Genomic DNA, 24189 nt, shown 5'->3' on the forward strand with positions numbered 1-24189 from the left:
CTATTGCACTATAGTTCAAAATGGAGAAATGATGGACAAAAAAGTTATGATTAAAAAAAAAACTCACCAAATTTACAATAAAAAGTTCTCAAGTAAATTTTTGCTAAGTCGCAGCACCGTCTCGAAATGTAGCGATTTGAAAGCAGATATTTTAAAAATGTTGGTAGGTTTTATCCAATTTTTAAATATATTTCTCTGTTTTCCAGTTCCGAAAATATTTTTTTCGGTAAGATCAGAAAATTTTACAATGAAAATGCTCTTGGTGGCTCATAGATATGATTATCCGGGATGTGTATGTTTTAAAACAATTTATTTTCTTGCAAATACATATTTCGCTCGTTAGCATATGCAAGGAACTTATAATTGCGATTTTTCAAGAATGATTTAATTTATTTTTACGTTGTTAGATTGATATACCTAGTTGTAATAGAAATCCACACTTAAATTCTTAGTAATATCAACAATTTTCAAAGTGTCTAACTTCTATTTGTCTTTCAGCTCGTGCTCATTATTCGTTGAGCTCGTGATTATGAGTTTCATATTCTTCAGTACTTGCATACCAAAAGAAAATTTGAGTCAGCTGATCGTTTCGCTTCTGAGCACAATCGTATAGTTCCCTTGCATTTTTATCGGATGTTCACGTTCTCTATTTTTTTTCAAAACTGTTGAACCAAATATTTACATTTTGTATTGAAAAATATTGATTTAATTTGTTTTTTTTATGGTTTTCATGGTTTGTATACAGAAGGCGCAATACGTTTTTATATTTTCCCACATGGAAATTGTCTTCTCAATGATAAAATAAAAAAATACGGGTATAATATTTAGCAATAAGGAACAAAACTACCAATTTTTACGAAATTCTGAGAACCACTATAAAGGGTGTCCACGATGAAATTGCCACACTATGAAATTGCCACACTATGAAATTGCTCTAACTTTTTAACCGTTGGGTAGAATTTAATGAAAATTTGGGTGGATTTAGTTCATAGTGCATTATTTACATCCTGCAAGTTTTAAAGTCCTGTGAAAACTCACGGAAATGGAGTCGAAAGAACAGCTCGTGCGTGATAAAATCTTGCGCATTCATCACGAGAACAAGGATCTCTCGCATCGTTCCATCGCTAAAACGTTGGGAATCGCGAATTCCACGGTGTCGCGAGTGATTAAGCGGTTCGAGGAACGGTTGACCACCGATCGGAAGCCCAGAAGTGAAGGAAAAAGTATTCCGTACAACACCAAAAATCACAACCGCGTAGTTGGGACCTTCAACCGAAATCCGAACGCCTCCGTTAGGGATGTGGCTAAGAAGCTGCACCTAAGCCGAAGTTTTGTCCAGAAGGCCAAAACTAAGGCTGGGCTTCGAACGTTCAAGGTACAAAAGGCCCCTAATCGCGACGAGAAGCAGAACAAGTCCACCAAAACCCGTGCCAGGAAGTTGTACCTCAACATGCTGACGAAAGTTGAATGCTGCATCATGGACGACGAAACATATGTGAAGGCCGACTTCAAACAAATCCCCGGCAACCTGTTTTTCACGGCCAAGGATAAGTTCAGCGTTCCGGAGCATGTCCGCACTCAGAAGATGTCCAAATTTGCGAAGAAATTCCTGGTTTGGCAAGCCATCTGCACGTGCGGGAAGCGGAGTGCACCTTTCGTGACCCAGGACACGATGAACGGACAGGTGTACATAAAAGAGTGCCTCCAGAAGCGGCTGCTTCCTCTCCTGAAGGCCCACAACGTCCCAACAATCTTCTGGCCGGATTTGGCCTCATGCCACTACTCCAAGGACGTGCTGAAGTGGTATGCGGACAATAAGGTCAATTTCGTGCCGAAAATGTTCAACCCTCCCAACACTCCGGAGCTCCGCCCCATCGAGAAGTACTGGGCGATTATGAAGCAGCACCTTCTTAAACGACCTAAGGTAGTGAAGACAGTCGAGGAACTGAAGAAAGTATGGGTTTACATGCAAAAAACGGTTGATTCACCGGTTGTGCAGAATCTTATGGCCGGGGTTAAGGCCAAGGTGCGGGCATTTGCGTATGGACTGTAAATAAAATACGAGTAAAATGGTAAAATGAAGTTTAATAGTTATTTCTAAATCCCTGAAAATTTGATGGCAATCGGATGAAAACTCGAATTTTGCGAATCAATTTTGTGTGTGGCAATTTCATCGTGGACACCCTTTATCATTTTGCTATGGAATGGCTGACCACATAAATTTTTTTCAGCGTTTGGACTGCTAGAACCACACTTAGAGCGATATAAGTGAAATTTAAAATTTAAGTCTTTTAAGTAGTAATTCCCATACAAATTTCGCGCAACCTCTATACCTTCATTTTTGCATAGACTCATATTTTGGGGATATGAGTTAAACTGGAGGGTGTCCTATAAGAAGTCTAACACTTTTTTTTCAAAATGAAGCAGCCTAGGCGGTGGCCATAAATTTCGTAACGCTTATAGGGGGAGCAGGGAATTGTTACATAGGAGAAAGGGAATAAATCTTTGTGTTACGTAACAAATAAAAAAAAAAAAAAAAAAAAAAAAAACGATTTTTTTGTTCGTTACGCAAAGTTTGAAAATACAGGTAAAAAATGTCATCCATAATCTTGTTGGTAAAATGGATGTGTTTAAATTTACTATCTTGATTTTCTTGCTTTTGGTAAACTTTTGGAAAGCAGGTACTCGATGATCTTTTGTTTATGTTTTCAATATGTTTAATTTCCTTGAAATAAATAAGTTATAAACAAATCAAAAATTTATTGGAAAATCTGAATTTCATGAAATGAGAAGGGGGTGCTTTAAGAGCGTAAAAAATAATGTTATAAATATAGGAGGTTACTTTCCGCGTTACTTTTTGTTTCAAAGGGGAGAAAGGGGTCAAACATTTCGATTTTTAGCGTTATGTAATTAAGGGACGCTGTCCTGTTCCACATTCACATGGAATTTTAACCATATTTTCATTGAATTTCCAAGCAGCGTTTTAAGAAATGTTGAAGAAATTTCCCCGAGAATGCAAAGAAGAGTTTCAAGAGACTTCCAAAGAGAATTCCAATTAGAACCCCAAGATATTTTCTTAAGGGCATATTCAGAAGAATTTCAGGGGAATTCCCATGAAAGAAAAGAGAATTTCGGGAGAATATTTTCTGAATTTTAAAGGGCAATGCAAAAGATGTATGAGAAATATTCCAAGCGAATTTTAAAGCAAATTATAAAGACAGATTGAAGCACCACGTCTTCAATATTTTGAGACTTCGATTGTGATCAAATTTCATGGTCCTGGTCGAAGAAAACGTTTCAAGATTAAGGGACTAGAAATATAATAATAAGAAAATATCCCAGATATGGAGAAATGTTTCTAGATTCTGTTTTATAAAAAGTTTTCGTGGTTCTAAAATTTACAAAAATGCTAATTTATTCAAAATGAACATCGGACATCGGCCATCGAACAACTTTTGAGAATGTGAAGTTAACATAAAATATGTGTCGGAGGCTCGGATTTTCGAAACAATTAGGAAAATTGTTATTATCTTGGACTTGGAAAATTTGCGAAACTCTGAGACACTGGAAAGTTAAGAGTTCCGTACTAAGGAAAAGTTAAGAATTCTAAGTTTGTAGAAATATTCAGGATAAAGGAATATAGGCATGGGTACTGAAGTTCGTGAGCTCCTGGATTCTAAGCAAAATAGATCCAATTGCAATGTGATACTATATTTATCACTCTCACACACTTTAAATAACATTTGAATACTTTAACTTTTTTTTTTGTATTACTTCTGCGTGAAGTGAACGATTTAACACAGTTGAAGATGCTAAGTTTCAAATAACAGACTTAAAGTGGTAATTTTATACGATAGATGAGGAGATGAAAGTATAGTGTTGATAGTTCCGTTGAAGTACGGCAGTGTGAAAATCGTATATAGAGAGTAGAAAGCGTACAAGGACAATTTTGAGGAAGGTACGAATCGGGTTGATAATCTATCTTTACCAAACTCCCCAGCACCATCCCTCTCTAAGCGGCGCCGGTGGTGTAGTGGTAAGCGTGATTATCTCTCACCCCAGCAGGCTTGGGTTCAATCCCAGTCGGCGCCGCCGGGATGTTCTGAGGCATAACATCTCTGAAGGGAAGTAAAGCCGTTGGTCCCCGGTTCAGGAGTTGATGGGTCGATAGGTAGGGTCTAGGTGTGGGAGCTGCCTTCCTGGCGTCGGTAGCATTGGTGCTCAACAGGGAAACCAAGATCGATGGAAAACAAATCGAAGAAAAAAAAAAACATCTCTCTCCAACTGGGGAGTTTGGTAAAGCCGAAAAGTTGACGTTTGAAGTATTGTTTAAAAGCAGTTTCGGCTATTGATAATAAATCTATTCTTAAAATAATTTGTCTTCAAGTTGCAAACTCATTTTCCTAATTATACATTCCCTATCACCCGGAAATGCTCTAGATACTCTTGGGGAATTGATATTGAGAGTCTAACATTGAAAACATTAATTCATGCTCCAGATGCCCCTGTGATGGGCACCATAATGAAATGAAGTAAAAATCTTGCCTTGTTCAGATGAGAGAGTTATAACATGTAGCCTTATAACATGTTTCATCTGTTCAGTCATAGCAAAATATTACACGAGAAAGGCACTTATAGGTGGGGGGGCGACCCCGGCGTAGTGGTTAACATCCCTACCTCTCACGCCAAAGTCACGAGTTCAAATCTCACCCCCGGACAAGTCACGAATGACCCAAGAGTGTTAAAGTGACTATAATTAAAAAAAAAAAAAACTTATAGGTGGTATTAATCAGGTTTTATACAGTTCTCTTTTGAAAGAAATTTGATTGAGACTAAATATGATTAAATCAATTTAGTATTGAAAAATAATTGGCTTTTTTTTTCAAATCGTAGTCCACATTTTTTTTTCAAAAAAGAGCACCGAATACCAGATAGTATTTTTATCCTGACATTTAATTTATAATTCAAAATTACATCCACTTGGCTAACTAATAATTATGTTCGATGATCATGGTTGACACTATTGGACCATCATAAAATTTTACGTGGTACATGGATCATATTACATCTTGATAAACAACTTTTAAAAGTGTCCGCATTACGATACGCAAAGTTGCTTAAGCAGATAAAATATTTTCATCCACTAAGTTTCATTTGAATCTGAGAGGGTACTGACAACCCTATACCAGCTTTGACATAAAATACGTCTTCCTTACAGCTAAAAAGGCCTACGCTTTGGAAACTCGAAAATGCTACAAATGGCATCAAAACATCTACATTGAATTTATTAAAGATTGTGCTTGAAACAATGCAACATTTTCATTTGCGTATATTTTTTTTTGATGAAATTTTGAGTAAAACTAGTTTAGAATGTAATGATAACATGTGCAAAATCTCGTCACAATCAATCTCGATAACCAGATGGCTTCCAAGCAAGAAGTGCTTCGACAAAAAAATATGGGAGCTGTCGTGGAAAATCCCGGCCAGTCCCACACGTGGATCGCAAAACAGTTTGGAATCGACAATTCGACCGTTCCCATGTGGTAAAATCGTTCAAGGAGACCCAGACGACCCAGAGGCGACCTGGCAGCGGAAGAAAAGCGAATACCTTTCAATTCAGAACGTGGCCAAGAAGGTTAATTCTTCCGTCTAGTTCGCCCAGCAGACAATGAAGCGGATTGGACTTCATGTATTCAAGGTAAGGAAGACGCCTAACCGAACCGATAAACAGAATACGGTGGTCAGATCCCACGCCAGGAAGCTGTACCACGAGTGGTTGGTGCAGTCGAAATGCATTGTAATGGACGACGAGACGTACATTAAAGCGGACGGTGTTCAGATCCCCAGCCTGGAGTTTTTCGTCGGCAAGTCCCGCCTGGATGTTCCCGAAGAAGAAGGTTGACACATTTGCCAAGAAGTACTTAGTGGGGGTACGGCAAATTCAGGAAGCTGTGCATAACGACGGATACTATCAACGGTCAATATATATAAAGAGGAATGCCTCCAGAAGCGCCTGCTGTCCTTCCTCTGGTCCCACGAAGGTGACGCTCTGTTTTGGCTGGATCTGGCATCGCGAAACCGGTGATAGAGTGGCACGAAGCCAACGATTTTGTTTTTGTGCAGAAGGAGGCAAATCCGCCAAACTCACCAGAACTTCGTCCAATAGAAAAATTTTGGGCGATTATGAAAGGCAAGCTTCGGAAACCGCGAAGGTTTTCAAAAACGACAAGAAAGAATAAATCAGAGTGTGTAAGAAAGATGGTGCAAGTGTTGCACAAGATTTGATGGGTGGCGTTAAGTCCAAGGTGCGAGAATTTAGCCTAGGAGAGGAGATTGAATAAACCAACGTTGCAAAAACATAGCTAATATGTCTTTATTTATTCCCTGAGAGTTTAAAAAATATCCGACTTTAAATGAATTGTTGGTGATCATTTTTGTCTGTTGCATTTTTTCCGAGTACAGCCTTTACTCTTATATCGCCTAAAAACAACGAAACAGGATAAAATAACACTAAATTTCCGCCAAGAAGACCTCAAAAACGAAAATAGCACATTCAGATCACAAAACGCCCTGAAAATCGCTATAATCGCCTTAAACACTAAAATCGATCTGAAAATTTTAAAACGGATTAAAAAAAAATGCCTAAACGGGCAGCGATTTTTTTAGATAGGGAAGTGAAAATCAAGTAACTGAGGTTTCAGTTAGTTTTAGAATTCTCACTGGAATCATTTAGAACAAATTTCAAGATCTTGTAAATACTAAGATTATGAAAACTATTAAAAATTGCAAACTTTTTTAGATCTCAGACTATTGTGCCTCGTTGAGAATCTGGAGTCTCTGGAGTTTCAAATTCTTAATAATCGTACAGAGATGAACTAGCCTACGGCTAAAAATCTCCTAAATAAAGCAAAAAAAAAAAAAATCTTAATAATCGAAGCGACATGTATTATAGCTGTCAGCTTACCTCATTTTATTTAGGTGCTATTTGCTGGGACGGACAAGTTTATATTTAGTTATTTTGGAACATTTTGAGAAACCTCCAAAACAAGTTTGTGGCACAAATCTCCCATCTGTAGGAGAATGTGCCACCTAAGCAAACGATCTGATAGGCCAACCACAAACAATAAATTGTCAACTGCAACAACTTTTAAGAAATCTCTTAGGATAGAAGCCTTTCAAGTTATCAGGAAGCTAAGATGAAAAAATTCATGAACAATCTAAGATTTTCATTTATGTTCCGATTTTTTTAGGCTGGTTACGAATCATTTCAATGGTTTATAAGACTTTGTTAAAGCACTGGGAACTTGAAATGCTCTGAAAATTAATTTGATGATTTCATCAACACTTTGCCAGTTTTGATTCCTTTCCGTAATTCAGAATAGATTGGAAGCTCAAGCATATTGCATTTTGTTTTCCAGATATCTTGAAAGTTTGGCAGAATGCTTAAAAGGTGTTTTGATTTATGTTTAAATTTTGTTTCTATATCCCTTGCTTTTTTTCCGTTGAACTTGTTTTCCGTACTGAGTACCAATGCTACCGACGCCAGGGAGGCAGTTCCCACACCTGGACCCTACCTATCGACCTATCTACTTATGGACCGGGGACCAACGGCTTAATTTTTTACCTCAGAAAATCCCAACGGCGCTGACTGGGATTGAACCCAGGCCTTATGGAGTGAAAGGCAGTCATGCTTACCACTACTCCACCGGCGCCGCTATTTATATTTTGTTCATCCATTTATTTTATGTTTGAAATCTCGGATCATTATTTGTATCCCAAAAGATTTTTTGTTTTACTAATTCTCGTCTACTCTGGTTGGACTTGTGCTTTAGTAAAACATAGAAAATATACTAATTCAGAACATCAGTGGTCTAGAATTCAGAAGAAAATAAATTTTGTTAGAAGCGTTTAGGATAATTCACAAGTCCTTTGATCATACCGAACACTGTTGAGCAAAACGTTCCAATTGTAATATGCTATAAAACTTCTAATATTTTCAGTTTAGACAAAGTTTTCAATTGTTTGTGGATGTTGTTCAAGGAAATAAGCGAGAATAGTTGAAAATTTACTTTGTCATAAAACTTGTTCCTAGAGATCTTCAAAGTGCCAAACAAAAGGACGACTGTGATATGTTATTGTATTGCTATATGTTATATAAATAATTTCCCATCGGCTGTTGGAATCGGCATTGATACAAAAAGGTTACAGAAAAATAATCAAAAATATACAAGTGTAATCGTTACTAAGTTATACAAGTTCAATCATCAGCAAGTCTCAACAAGTGCCGAAAATAACGAACAATAAAAACATGGAGTGCAATGACCAAGTTCACTCCACTTGATTATGCAATCGATGCCCAGCCGCTGTGTTTCGTCGTCGTTTGGTGCAATCTTCTTTCCAGTAGGTACTTCATGTTCCCACCGTTTGCTCGTTTGCACACATTCATCATCGACTCCTCTACATCGGCTTGCGAGGCTCATTCCAACCCCCGGGCCGGAGTAGACTCTTCCGCACAACTTTTATTTATGTGGCATCGTGCTTTTCTCATTCACAGACAATTTTCAACCCCCTCATTCGAAGCTGCCCATATTGTGCTGGTGTGAGAGCAATGGTGAATAGCAATAGCGACAGAAAAGCTTGAATGGAGGAACCGAGTCAGTTGCGACGACGACGACGACGACGACAATGATTACGACAACAGACGAACGATCGAACGTACAGAGCTAGCTATCCGAGAGTTCAATGAACTCTAATGCTGTCAAGTTTCAACTCACGTGCTTTTGGGGGTGGGGGTTGATGTAAATAAAGAGCATAAAAGCTTCGGCAATGCCACCGACGACGGCACTACTGCCGAGCAGCTGATTTGACATGCGGCGGCGCCTTACAGCGAGGGAATGCGAGAGAGAGAGCGCGAGAGAAAATGCGAGTGCGAGCCGAATAGTGATCGTGGCAGCTTCGTGGTAGCGAAGCTTGGAAATACGAATCGGAGGAAACGAACGCGAAGGAGTGAAAGCTTTTCTCGTTCGTTCATTTGTTGAATGGTTGTCTTCGTCTCGCGGGAGAGGTGCACATCATTGTGCAATCAACAAGATAATTGAGATGGGGCAATTTTGAACCGGAAAAAGGATGACATTTTGCATGAGTTGAGATTCCTATTTTTTCATTTGATATGCTTCTGTAAGTGCACATTGAGCTAAAGAGATAAGGTTAATGATGTTTTCCGGGATTTTTCGATTGCATGTGTTTTGGGATATAAGTACATCAAATGAAAGTAGTGTAAAATGGAGTAAGATCTTTCCGGAGCAAAATGACTTGTTGGTGTTTTAAATACCTCTTTCGTGCGAATCTTTTAAGGAGCATTACTAGTTTAACGTCTGTATACGAAAATATATTGAAAATATATTCATATATTGCCCAGGGCAAAATGCAACCCTATCTTACCCTGCAGGTTTCTAACAGACTGATTTTATAGGTTTTCAGTCAAAAAGATGCATCTTATTCACCTAGAAGATTTTCATAATTTTTACAGAAAATTGTAAGTTTCTTGGCGGGATCGACTGTTACGAACTATGCTGGAGGTTATGTGGCTTTCAGTCTTTTGATGCTCAAAAACGGGGTTTTATGTTTTCATCTGATGTTTCGGTCACATTTATTGTGCCTTTTTCAAAGAATTAACTAAATTCCGTTTTAGTGTTAAGAGCTCACAGCATAGGCACAATTGTCACGATGTTCGATATCGTATGTTGACCACTCCAGTTTTGCGGTAGTGGCGGGAAATTCAAAATGAACCAGCTAGCAGGACTTGGGTGCAGTTTCTCGTTCCGTTAAAATGGCGCCAAAACGAGAAACAACAATCAAAGATGTAGAAATCGTAAATTTATACTAAGGATTTATTTCGAATTAATAATATCGGATCAATATCAAGGTTGTCAATTACAAAAAAAAACTAGTTGCAATCTTAATAATAGAGTATTTTGCATTAAAATATCTGACTACTTTTCGAGACTATGGCGTGTTATGTGTTATGTGATTTTTTTTATGGCTTTCTCAGTCTAGGGTAATCCAAACGGACCGTTTGGATTACCCTTGACTGAGAAAGCCATAACAAGTATAATCATGACATCAAAACAACGTTATAGAGGCTTAAACGAACTCTTAGGAGAAAAAAACACTGAGACAAAAAGTTACTACAAATCCATGTTAAAAAATAAATAAAAGTTGATTTTTTAGCAGAACATACACTTCGATTTATTTTTTTTATTTTCTGGCCAAATTGGATGCAACACCCACCAAATGAAAGGTACCATGACCCTATAGAATATTTTTGGAATCGGTCCTCTTGTTCCAGAGATAGGACCGTAAAATGTTCCGGTGTATATGGATCGTGAGTATAATCGGCCTGACTCATGTTAAACCCATCATGTGATATCAAATCAAGGTAAAATTCAAAAAGAAGACCAATGAGCGGGTAGGACTGAATTGGACACATCTGGACATGTTCCATATACCCCAGGGGAAGGGTCAATTTCTGACTTGGGCCGAAATTCATCATTCGACACCTCAAATCACATGAGAATCAGGAAACAAGTACAATGGTGGTTATATCAAGTGCCCAGCATCACACTAGACAGAAGGGATCAGGTTCAGGTTTTATGTTTTATCGAGACATTTTAAGATAGTTAAAATTATTTTAAAATTGTCTCAAAAATTACTGCCTTTGCAATGTTTATCACATTGAGAATTTTGTATCTCATTTGTGATGAATTCACTTAGAAATGATATGCAATTTTTATTTTACATGTAAGTGTAGATAGATTAATGGTCGTTTCAGCAAGGTTGTAGAAACAATCACTACAAGCTACTTTGCAGAACACATCATTTTTACAAGATATAGGACGTTTGTTGTGAAACGACACCCTAAAATCAGCTTGCCTTTTACAATTTTGGCTGGTTATTTTTGGAAATTTTTCGATATTGTAAAAAGTTACTAACTTTAATAAAATACATCATTCCTTCCAAGACGACAAAATAAATTTCCGAAGTTATTTGAGATTTTGTAATACGAATTTTATATTTTCCTTTGATTATTTTGTATTGTATATGTATTTTTCTAACCAATCCTAATGGATTCCCAAAAACTTCTTCTTAGACACTACTTTAATACACCCAACTGTAACGATTTTCTTTATCACTTCTTTTACCTATTAATCACCCAAGAAACAATTTTGGTTTTATCATAGTCTTGAAGACCACGATTTGGTCTTGAAGAATGCTTTGAAACCTTGATAAAACTTGCAACGTTACTTGGGTAGTAAACCCAGGTCAGTCAGTTTTGCGTGTTAACCAAACGAAGCATGGTATTTTTCCAATCAAACTAACTGGAAAAAGTCTTTAAAAAAGCCAGAATTGATTAAAAATTGCATTCTAAAAGTTTAGGTCAACAATGACGCTGTACTTTAAATTACCTTTTCAAAGCTCACAACGATGTTAGTGCAAATTTGGCTGCTTTTGCATCGTACAAGTACGCTCTGAGTGATCGTTTTGCTTTTGTTTTCGTTACTCTGTTTGGTGTTGGGATATTTACAGCACTTAGCAGAAAATGGATAGCTATTAAGCCATTGATTCTACGTGATATTTGCAGCTTGTCAAAATACGTTATGTAAGTGTTTTTGCAACTATCATTTCATGATAAGAAAGTTGACTGATTTAGTGTGATTTGACGATTCCTTTTATATATAATCAATGGCAATCAATCCCAAGTATCAATTGTGGATTTATGAGGGTAGACCATGATTTACAGTTGTAGAATGCTTTAAAACCTCTATAAAACTTACTATGTTACTTGGAATGTGTAAAGAAGATTATAGCGAGTAAATCAGTTGCGTAGAAAGTGAATCAGATTGAAGCTAAAACACTAAGAATGGCTGTTCTTATGATTTTATGGCCTTACCACTTCGAAATTTTGATCGACAAAAACTATTAAGAATTCGTTTGCGAAATCATAATCACACTTTTGCTACACGTCAGCATACGTGTGATTACAATTTCCTCTACAAAATAGTTATAGTGTCTAAGATTCGTGCCATCAAAAATTAGAAGTGGCGATGCAAATCTGCCATTATAACGGCCATTTGTGAATTCTATAAACCTTCACCATGTTGTGGGGCAAAAATTCAGTAAAATTTTATGTATTATTTTTTTTTTTGCCGGAATTAGTTATCAGCTGCGAAAGCCGTCATTTACCCCAATTAAAATTATCGCATCTTTATTAACTCTTAGTTTGGATACTAACAGGATACAATTGAAATTCGATCAATATTTGGAATACAGCCGGTTGGGAGATGCTTGAATGTTTGTTTGTACCAATAAACAACAAGCTCAAAAGTCAATGTCTTCATAGTTACACTGAAAAAGATAAGCTTTAATCGTCGGCCATTGCCTAACATCTTTTTTGTACAATCTTGGCCTAAACTACCGTTGTATCCATAAGAATTACATAGCACATGGGATAGTTATGCGTACAGCGGCAGAAACATTACTTGCTTGATTTATGCTTAACCCAATCTTGAAATATAAAACTATTTTACAGACCTGTGATTTGAAATAAATTACTGCATGTAGAGAATGAAAACAATTTATTCTTTCCCTTGATTTGTTTTCCGTACTGAGTACCAATGCTACTGAAAACAGGAAGGCAGCTCCCACACCTGGACCCTACCTATGGATCCATCAACTCATAGACCGGGGACCAACGGCTTTACTTCCCGTGATCAGAGATGTTATGCCTCAGAAAATCCCTACAGCGCCGACTGGGATTGAGCCTTCTTTGTTAAATTACTTCTGGTTGTCTGATTATTATGCGTACTGCGATACGAATCCGGCATAAGCGCCCATTTCCGTTATATCGAACAGGAACATTAAATATATCAATTATTTCGATCAATCATGCTTCGATACGGTAGTTTAGTTCCAAAGCTACATAGCAAAGTCTTTAAAAATACATATTATGAATATGTACAGTAATGTCCTGAAATAATTTCACATAACCGGAATTCCAAATCTTCATCTTCATCTTCAAGATGGATGTTCAAGGTATGCTTGAATGCAACAAGATCACTGAAAATGCGGATGGAGTTCGTAGAACATTACAAGATATTTTCAAAAAGGGAGCTGACAAAATCGGGGCATTACTGTATTTACATCGATCCTTCTCTAAAACAAAAGAAGTGCCCCTTGCGTATCAATTTTTCTCTCCCTTCATTCGTATGCCGAAATGAATTCAATGGCATTTCACTGTGTTGTGATGGATTTGGAGTCTAGAAGCGGTGTTAGATTTTTATTAATATCCCAACAGTTTGTTACTCTTTATCAAAGCTAACGGTATGCATGGAAAGGTTAATAAATGTTGAAGTCATCTTTGATAGAAACATATCATTATTTGTTCAAACTCGATCGTAAGATAAAGGTGTAAAGTGGGGGTTGTGCTTAGTATGAAGGAAATCAGATCTTAACCCTGCAAGAAAATTAGTTTTCTGATCGTTAGGATTTTTTGGAATTCATCTCCACGGACGATGAGACCGACTCAATTTAGCAAAAAGATAATTTGCTCACAAAGTGAGTAAAGTTTTCCTCGGTTTTCAGAAAAAAAAACTTCTCGGATATAGAGAGATGTCACTCAGCCTATTACGTCAGGATCCTGTGTCGTTTAATATGCTAAACATCATGTCAACATCACCCCATCTGCCATAATTTTAAACGTGCGCGGTGATCAAAAAAAAAAAAATTAGTTGTTTACTGATATCACTTTTTACCGGATATTACTTTATACCGGATTATTTAAGCGATATTTTGATTTTAATCTGAATAACCGAGACATACAATACCATTTTCAAACATGTTTGATCATTACGGATAGAATTTTTATTTCTCTGGTGTAATTTTATGTTAATTTTTTACTCTATGCAATTTTTTTTAAAACATTAATTTGACATAAAAATCGAATCGAAAAATATAATCAATATATATTATTTGTAACCATGTGAGAGCACTTGCAAAAATCAAACAGATTCCAAGCGTAAAGTTTCATCAACGTGACATGGTGATGTTAGTTTTCGTGGGCGAGCTATAAGTTTCGAAAAATTGACGTTTGCATCATTCTTCAGAAAACCATTTAAAGCTATTCGACAATTTGTTCCAGAATTTAATAAAAAAGTTGGAACACCCTGATTGAATTTTTCATTATCTTTTTGGAGGTCATAAATTTTTCAGTGATCTGTATTTTTGATAAAGATAACATGTTTTAATTTATAATTTCCATAACAGTGTTCCTAGTTTATTTTCTAATAAATCAAATAGAATTTTCGTAAAATGTTCGTTGATATTTAAAGCAGATGTAACTAAATGATAAGTAATGATAGATATTTTCATATATTTTTCCGTTAAAAGCGTTAGTAGAATTGGATTGAAATAGAGCTCCAAGCAACCTACTTATCCAACAGATGTCTACTATAACACAATAATCACTCGATTACAATCCTATTCTCACTTATACGATATATTAGAATAATCATAATAATATAAATTACCACTTACATGTTAGCCCTTCTGTGCACTCAACTAGTTTCTACCCGTACGTTTAACATATTCGTAGCTAATAAACTTGGACTCGTTTAAACTTCCAACTTAGTTCGTTTTCCGTCCAAACTATTATTAGTACGAGTCCAAAACAATGATTATTATTACAAGTTTTTTTTTGTGAGAAAACCAGACCCATCAACCGGAATTAATCATAACACAAAGAATAACAAAAAATATAATGAAAATTTGAAGAGAAGAAAGAAGCTATGCCAAAAGAGTAGAAGCCAATTAGAAATACAGAAATAATTCTATGTACAGAAAAATAAAGGAGCAACATAGGAATGTAAACGAAAGGAAAGGAAAATTTGAAATTTGGTGTTACCTAGAGACGTCATTTTCATAAGGAGTTCTGGATTTCTAACGCGATTCGGAACAAAGAATAAACGTGTTACACTGGCCGATCGAACGTACGTTCGACGTGTTCTGCGGAATTGCTCCGCTTGTTCCTGGTTGAGAGTTGAGAGGTCTGCTTCTTGACTTTTATCTTAATGCACCGTTCAAACAGGTCACACACTCGTTAATACATTGTTCTCCGTAGTTTTATCAGGTTCAAACAGTTGCTGTTGCGATAACGTCATTTTTACGATCATATCAAGAGCACAAAGAGTAAGCGGTATTATACTGTAGCACTGTACCGCCCCGTGACAGGTTGGTTGTTGTAAATCTATGTAGGCAGAATGGATGTACTCCACTCGGTCGTTGGGCCACCTTCAATTGATTCATTCACATTTCTCTGCTCCGAGTAAGGTTAATTGGCTCTTCTCGTTACATTTTCTCTTCTGTATCAGGAAGCAGATTTTCCTCGCATTCGCAGTCACTTTGTAAATATTTTGATAAACTTGAAAGTGGAATCACTTATCGCGGATGCATTCTCACCCGAGTTCTATCACTTTTTATTCTTCCCAGGGCACACAATTGATACTGCGATGGAAAGGTCACTCTCTCTAATAAATACTACTATGCTGGAACATGGACAGTTTGATTACTACACTATTATATGTACTGCGGTATACTAGCTACGTTGCATCTCGCTGCTCCTTTCAAGGTTCAACAACTGATAAAAATACATCTGTGAGCTGCACACTATCTTCGAACACTTTTTCTTCTTCTTGTGGCGAAGAAATCTAAGTAGTTGATGAATCACTTTCTGTGGTATCCTTAGTAAGAAAAATGCATAACATAAGAGCTAGCGAATCCCTTGAGCTCTCGTTGAAGATCCGCTGCAGTCGGGGTTTTATACGAAGATGATATTTGCGCTGGCAGTGTTGATTACTAAAAATGAACGACGGACGGTTCTTCAGGACAAGAACAAGACACTTTGATTTTCTTTTGTTTTACTTTGATCACATTGGATAGCTGGCAGTGATTGTAACTATTTAATATTATATGAGTTTGATGCACTTTTGACTCCGTATCACAACAGGATTCAGTCTTCTTGGTGAGATCTGTTAGACTTTCGTTCGGCTTTACATTGTAACGGTGATGTTGATCTGCTCACGACGGTCGCCAGCAAAACACTGGTCGACGACAAGTTTCCGGCATCGTGTTTAATTTTCCCACTTGCTACACGTTAATCCATATTTTGATTTTTTTTTCCGTCAGCCGAACTGGCACTTTAACGATCCACCTTCACTTGCGTGACACTTTTATTCGATGCCGTACATCACATCTTGTTTTCCTCTCTTCCAAGGATAGTCCTTTGATGCACTCAACTGTACACTCACGGTAAATAATGTTGTTTTTGTAAACTCACTCTTTATAAAGGGAAGAATATTTTTCTGTTTACATCCCACACTTGCGAATATACTACGAAGCACAATAACACTAAATACGAGACTGATGGTTTAAGGTCAATGCCGATCAAAACCACGAAGATGAGTCGCTTGAAGATACGATGGTTCTTCAAGGATAACTGCTTTCTGCAACAAGTTTCCCGTTATTAGCATATTTGCTGATACTTCCGGCTCGCCTCTTGCGACATTAGACAGCATACTTTAGATTGAATTCCTGTTCAATCTCACTCATATATCACTCCCATGTAACCAAGTCGTTGAACCTCGAGTTCATTAATCCATCACTTAAAAACATATTGCTTAACACTATCGTGAATATATATAGGAAGCACGGAAACTAGGATACGAAACGATGAAGATAGAGAACAACGAAAAGTTTGTGTTTTCATCTCGTGGGATTAAATCGAATCCAGGGACCGAGTGATCCCGGAAGGAACACCGCGAGTATCCACACGGGTTGGGAACAAGAAAAAGTGCGCGCGGAATTGCAAAGTTCGTAGCGGGTCGGAAAAAACGTGTACTAATCGAAGCAAAGTAGGTTACCAACTGAACGAAGCTGAGTCAACCGGGGCCCGAACGAGGGTCCAATAACAACATTCGCCGATCGTGTCTGAAAGCGTTGTGTAGACGAAGCGCTATGCTTCTATGCTCGTCGCTGTCCCTATCGTCGTCATCGTCGACGTCGTCGTCTCTGTTGGTCGTGGCTTGGTTTGTTGACGTCGCGCGAGAAAGAGAGTGCAATCGGTGAGAGCGTGAGCTTTCGAGAGAGTTTTTCCCGTAGTGAGGAAATTTCTTCACCCACTAGTGGCTTGAAGCACATGATGCAGCCACCCAGGTATGTATGCTGCTGCACGTGTGCCTGTGTTGGTGCATGAGAGGAGCCGGCCTGGGTTAGCTCGAGAGTGAGGAAAATCAGGAAGCGAAATTGGATGGGAAAGAGAGAAATGTTCTATATATCGAGTGCTTTCTTCTTTTTCCTCTTGTTTAGAGCGATGCGAATGAATTCAGTGAGTTTGTGTTGTCACGATGAGGCGACGTTGGTTCGTCAGGAAAAGTGGGAAAGCTTGCATACCACCTTGGTGGGAGTTGAAATGGAAATCAAGCAAAAACACATGTTATCGAAATAGGCAAAATTGGGACGGGATTGGAATTTTCCTTTGTTTGCTATAGAAATGTTATTGAATTTTTCTTAAAGAATAAGGTGCTAACGCAACTTATTGATAGTTTTTTTTATCAATATTCTATAACCAACATTTCATACTTTCACATTTGCAACAAATGTCTCAAATCAGGCAAAATTTTCATTGCCTCGAAAAAAGACCCTGTGCAAAATTTAGACTCAATCGGATATGATTTAAAAGTGGAACAATATCGACAAAATTTGATTTTTTTTTGAAATATTCGGAAAATCATCCAATGAAATTTAGGTTTTTAAATTTTATTTGTTTATGTAAAATTACTTAAAAATGCATGAAACGTCCAGATCTGATGTTTCCATTAGATACTTTATGTGCATTTATCACTAGAATAAATGGGGCTTCCCTTAGCTCAGACGGTAAAGGCGCAGCTACAAAGTAAGACCATGCTGGAGGTGGCTGAGTTCGATTCCCGGTTCGGTCTAGGAATTTTTCGGGTTCGAAAATATATCAACTTCAGTATGATTGTATTTGCCAAACACTTATACGAAAGCAAAAATGGTACAGGCATTGAAAGCTCTCAATTATAATAACTGTAGAACTGCATCTAGAACACTAAGCAAATATGCGATATGCAATAAGCTTGAAATGCGTGGAAGAAGATGAAGAAGTAAATCGAGTGAAGGTTAGTTGCCTCTTAAGATAAGGTTATCTCCAGGACGCTAGAAAAAAGCAGAAGAAAAAAAGAAATCATATGATTGATCGCGAATATCTCGCGATTGGAAAATTTTAGCAAAAAATTAGATCTTCTTACTACCAGATGGAATTCGATTTTGAAATCTGTGTTAGGGTAAGCGCTTTTTGGCATTTGTGTAATTTTCAAAAGTGACCCATTGAAAATTGATAAAGTGATCTTTTAGCATTTTTTTTGGTAGAAAAATTTCCAATCGACTGGCTTTCTTAGAATTGAAATCCATCTGCTATAGGCAGTGGTTATAAGTGGTCAAAACCTGAACACTTTTCGTAACGCGGAGATTAGTAACAAGAATAGTTTTCATTATAATGTATAATGTATAACATAAATCAAAATACACTGTAGAAGGTGTTTCCGCGGTTTTCCCCACTTTTTACGCGGTAAGTTTTTAACGATTTCTCGAGAACGGTATAACTTAACGGCTTAATTCCAATAATATGATTACGTTTTAAGCCAAAAGTTATCAAATGACGGGTTCAAAAAAAAAAAAATCAAATCCGTGATAAAAAAATATATCAGGAAACAATCTAAAATATCGACCTTTGATCAATTGTATAGATCTTGGACTTCATATAATGTTTTAAGATGCCAAATTTCGAAAAAAAAATAATAATAATAAGATATTTAATATAAGGGAGAATGGAGCGAAATTAGTGCCAAACGCTTACTTACAGTAGCGTGCACAAGTGGAATCGATTTTTTGAGATTTAAAAAAAAAACATATATTTCATACATAACATATTTGGGATTACAGCGGCAGCCAATTTTAATTCTTTCTGTTCCTAAAATTCCCACTGTCTCTGAACGCAGGTTCTTCCGAATTTCTCCAGAAGTTTCCTTTGATCTAACTCAGGTGGTTTCTTCCAATTTCCGCTTTCTTCTGGAAACTTTTCAAACTTCCACAGTATGTTTCTTTCGACCTCTCCCAGACTTTTTACCGACTTCTTCTGGACTCCTCCAGACTAATGCTACAAGTTTTTGCAAACATCTGATATAGGGGAAATGGCTCTAATGTTAGCCTATGGATCTAAGATTGGGCCCATCGCTAAAAATCTGCTATTTATCAATTTTATTTAGATGAACGCGTCATTGGGACGGTACTAATGGATATTTTTGTCGCTATTGAAAATTTAGTCGATTGCTGATTTTATGAATGGACCCAAATTAGGGATATTTAGGCCGACATTACATCCATTTCCCCTACATGTAAATAGATCGCAAATGATGCACATAGAGTCAATGAATATGAACCGTAGCTATCATCATCATCATCATCATCATATGGTTAGACATGTGTCGTTACTTGGGACACTTTCAATTTGTGGTTGATTTAGTAGACCATCTGATCTAAACTCCAGAACGATCTAGGGAACATAGAAAACCTGATATAAATGGAGATAGATCGAAAATGTTGCGCATAGATTCTTGTAATATGTTTGGACATGTTGTCTCAAATATGTTTGGACATGTTGTTTGTTATTATTGTCATAGTTGATTTATTAGATCATTTCGTCTAAACGATTTCTTTTATTTGTTGAAAGCATTAGGGTGGCCCTGAAAATAATTGATATTAATAGACTAACTTTTAAATTTTTAACGTTTTTTTTATTTTATTGAAGCGTTTATTTAAGCCGAAAGCAAGTTCATCACAAAAATATATGTATGTTGTTCAGTTAATTTGTGGCTGAGTTATTTGCATACAACTTTGTTGAAGAAACATTACAGATGATGTTTTATATTTGAAAAATATGCGTCATAAAAGCATAAAAAGTCTGACATTCTCTAGAAATTTGAAATACAAAAGTGAGTACTCAAAAACTTTTTTTTTCAGGAACACCCTGATTAAATTCATTTACTCTAAGATTAAATTATTTAAGAGAGTTGATTTTTGAATATCAACTAGTTTGTGGACCACTCTATTGTTTACTACCACCCAAAGAAGGGACTTTTTAAGCACAACAACTTTACCGAAGACATCAAATGTCTAAATACTATAACAGACAATTGACCAGAGGTGTACAGACTGAACACTTAACACTTAATTGAAAGGGCGTATTTTATAAAGAAAATGCTATGAAACTTATGCGCTTTTCCAGTATTCTTTTGCATCAAAGCATACTTTAAATATCCATCTTAATGGTAAATGAGAAAGATTTGATGTGAAATTATGGAAAGTAAGAGTGGCTGAAAAATTCGGGGCATTACTGTTTATCAATTTACTATATTCGGGAAAAATGCGTATTTTAACAAGTCCTAAACTTTCTTGCAGAGAACTTTCACGATAAATTAGAAAAAAAAAGATTTCAAGCTAAAACTCAACTTTACAGGTAAACTCTAATTAAATTCTGAAAAATTGCTCTAATTGTTGATTTTACGATTCGTGAGCGCTCACTCTGAGTGAAAGTGAAATTGACAGGTTTTATGTTACAAAAACATACTTTACAGCTTCTTCATGTAACTTACAAGTACAACGTATCATTTTAACGTCTAATGATTTCATAATTCTGAAAAACAATGTTTTAAAGCAAGTGATTGGAAGCAACCCTGCGCTACTATATCTAATGATCCTGAACATATGTAAGGTTCCCGTCTTCGTCAAAGTTGCACAGTGGAGTGAACCCTATCAACACACTTTAGAATCGGTGTCTTGTTTTATCATTTACCATCACACGTAATGACTAGTGCTTTGACAGATGTAGATGAACTGCGTTCGCTTTGAAAATCTTCGCTGTCAGGTACAAGTGAAATTAACAAATAATTTCATTACCCATCGACGAATACGCGTTTGTTGATATTCATCAACGATTATGACAACATTGTCAAAATAAAAAGTGATCCGCAAAAAAAAAAACAAATTAATTTTTGAAGAGCTTTGAGTGGGTTGGTTTATTTCCTCTAAATTCCGTTATAATTGCTTATCTTTTGACAGATACGGGTATTTCGTCTACTTCTTGCAGACTTCATCAGTACCAAGTACTCAACACCACTCCAAATTAATTTTGGAAAAAAAATATGACTTTTTTTTTCCTTGATTTGTTTTCCGTCGATCTTGTTTTCCGTACTGAGCACTAATGCTACCGACGCCAGGAAGGCAGCTCTCACACCTGAACCCTACCTATCGACCCGTCAACTCATGAACCAGGGACCAACGCTTAGAGAAAAAAAAATTAAAAAAAGAAAATATATTACTTTGAATATTATCGCCTAAAACCTCAATACAATAATTCGGCAGTAGGCAATAATTTTCCATTAATCCGAGTGTGTAAAGCGACATCACACGTTCTATAACGTCATATTTGTGTAAAATGAAAAATATATATATATATTTTGTATTTGATACTCAAAATACTGTCCTGACTATTAATTATTATTGATATGACAACAATACAGGCGATAATGAACATGCATGCACGAATGAACAAAAACAAATGTTGACTTCGAAACTCAGCGGTTGCCTTTATCGGGAGAATGTTGTTATGTTAACATTCAAAAAATGCATGCAGGTAGTTGGTTTACATTTTAGGTTGCCTCGATTTTCAGCTAATTTGAGTGTAGAATATGTTATTTTTATCAGCACTGGGGTCTCCCTTAGCTCAGTCGGTAAAGGCGCAGCTACAAAGCAAGACCATGCTGGAGGTGGCTGGGTTCGATTCCCGGGCCAGTCTAGGAATTTTTCGGGTTGGAAAATTCCTCGACTTCCCTGGGCATAAAGTATGATTGTACTTGCCACACAATTATACTAATGTAAAAATGGTACAGCCATCGAAAGCTCTCAATTAATAACTGTGGAAGTGCATCTAGAACACTAAGTTGAGGGCACGCAATAAGCTAATATGCGATAAGCAATTAGCTTGAAATGCGAGGAAGAAGAAGAAGACTACTATAGTCCAAATGGGCTGTAGAAAAAATGTTTTTCTTAGACTTCTGGATAGTTGTCTGGTTTCGATGTGAATTTGTTGAAAGCTAAGACAAAAGCGAACGCTACTATATTTGATTTCTCATATTTAAATATTTTATAGGAAAACATACAAATACAACTAATAACTATGAATTAATCATCGAAAGTAACCAACCTAGGCAAAGGTCACATCATCATCATCATGAGTTGCAAGCCCTGGAGTCACATTTCTATGTTATGACTCCATTTTCGCTTACACTGTGATGCGGAAGTGTGATTTTGTTTCACTCAGTCGAGAGTTCCACTTCGTCAACTTCCTGCTTGAACGCGCGCCAACAGCAAACACTTTGCAGGCAATCCTCAAGCAAAGAGCGAAACAAAATGGTTTAAACACAAATGATAATAACAATAATATTAACAATGAAAAAATGCACTGCCCGAGAAAGAAAGTCGACTACCACTGCGACGCATATGAGTAATGTTGACTTGCGCACTCGGAAAATTCCACACTTGGTGGCAGCGAGCGGAGGGTTGGTCATGCGCGAATTCGGAATGACGATGATGATGATCATATAAAAATCGCACAAATCGTCAAAAATGCGGAACGGCACTCGGGTGATCAATCTCACAGTCACCGAAGTAATGTCCATCGACCGAGCACCGAGCAGTACGGTGGTAGATCACCTACGAACAGTCGTTGGTGCTGAATTTATGATTACCGAAAATTGGAAACCATTGACCTTACTCTCTTTTTCATTTTCATGAACTTCACCAAAAAACCAAAGACAATGCGAGTAAAAGTGATGCTCGGAAGTGTGTGGTCATAAATCCGAGCGCGTTGTTTCCACCCATGTGTACATAGGTACGAGGTAAACAGAGGTAACAAAAGCTGGTGCTTAAAAAAAAGGAAAAATAAACAATGAATTAGTGAAAATTTATGCATAAGTGAAATTTTGGTGAATGTTTTGCTTTTGCTTCGTTGAGTGATAGTATTGAATGAGAGGGAGGAATTTGCAGTTTGGCTAAATGGAATTATAATTCAGCTGATTGAAAGTTGATATTTTCGAACTTTTGAAGGGCAATGAACTCATGACGAATCAATTTAATTAAATATTAAATATTCAACATTAATTAGATTTTTCTAAAAAAGCCACATACATACGCTTTATTATGGAAAACAAAGATGAACTTCGATTAAAAAAAATAGATTGACTAATTTCCAAAGGAAATGCTAATGATTTCCATTCAGTACTGATGATTTTCTTAACACATTTTCTAGTTGTCCCATTCACACGTTTTAGCCAGCACAACTTCATTTATTTATGGAAGAAAACGGAACAGTTTATGGTGCTCTACTTTAACGCTAACAACAACAGCTATCACCCCTCAGCCCTTCTTCATCCGAAGCCTTGCCCTTAGTGATCTACACATATCTAACACACGTACCTCCTGCCATTTGCTACGCCGAGAATGTGTACATGGAAGTGCATATACCACCATCTTCATTCTGCATACCGTACACTCCTACAACAGTCCAACGTTAAAATTCTCTCGTTCAGTCAGGATTTGTACTAGGTATATGTACTCTGTCTAGTCGCACAGATCGGGCAGCCAACGACGGGCGGGTGTGGGTGGTAGCAATAGGACAAAAGCGAAAAAAGAAATACACACGCATATTCATCGAAATAAACAGACCCGGGCCTTTTCTGGGTCACCACGAACGAACGAAAACGAAAACGCATCAGGCGTGTGCTCGTCGTCATCATCGTTAACCATCATCGAACATGTGCTAACGAATGGCAAAAGCTACAGCGATCGTGTGGTGTGCTGGCAGACGATGAAACCGCCAGCCAGGAAAACAATATACTGTTCTGATTCTTCTACCGAATAGTTTCAGATTTTAGACGGTGAATTTTGAACAATATGGATTTCTTTATATAAACTCCTTATCACCCTAACTTATGGAGCTCG

General features: G+C 36.9%; 1 protein-coding gene across 1 annotated transcript in view; it reads right to left on the reverse strand.

The window, feature by feature from the left end:
* Window positions 1-17033, reverse strand: part of LOC135701665 (hormone receptor 4-like) — an 86433-nt gene extending 69400 nt beyond the window's left edge. Inside the window, exon 1 of the mRNA XM_065222523.1 lies at window positions 14960-17033. Coding sequence (XP_065078595.1) covers window positions 14960-14978 — 19 coding nt within the window. The 5' untranslated portion in view covers window positions 14979-17033. The remainder of the gene's footprint in view (window positions 1-14959) is intronic.
* Window positions 17034-24189: the final 7156 nt, after the last annotated feature.

This window comes from Ochlerotatus camptorhynchus, unplaced genomic scaffold, assembly GCF_037179485.1.
Source record: "Ochlerotatus camptorhynchus isolate MF236.1 unplaced genomic scaffold, CSIRO-AGI_Acam_v1.1 ptg000171l, whole genome shotgun sequence".
Classification (NCBI taxonomy): Eukaryota; Metazoa; Arthropoda; class Insecta; order Diptera; family Culicidae; genus Ochlerotatus; species Ochlerotatus camptorhynchus.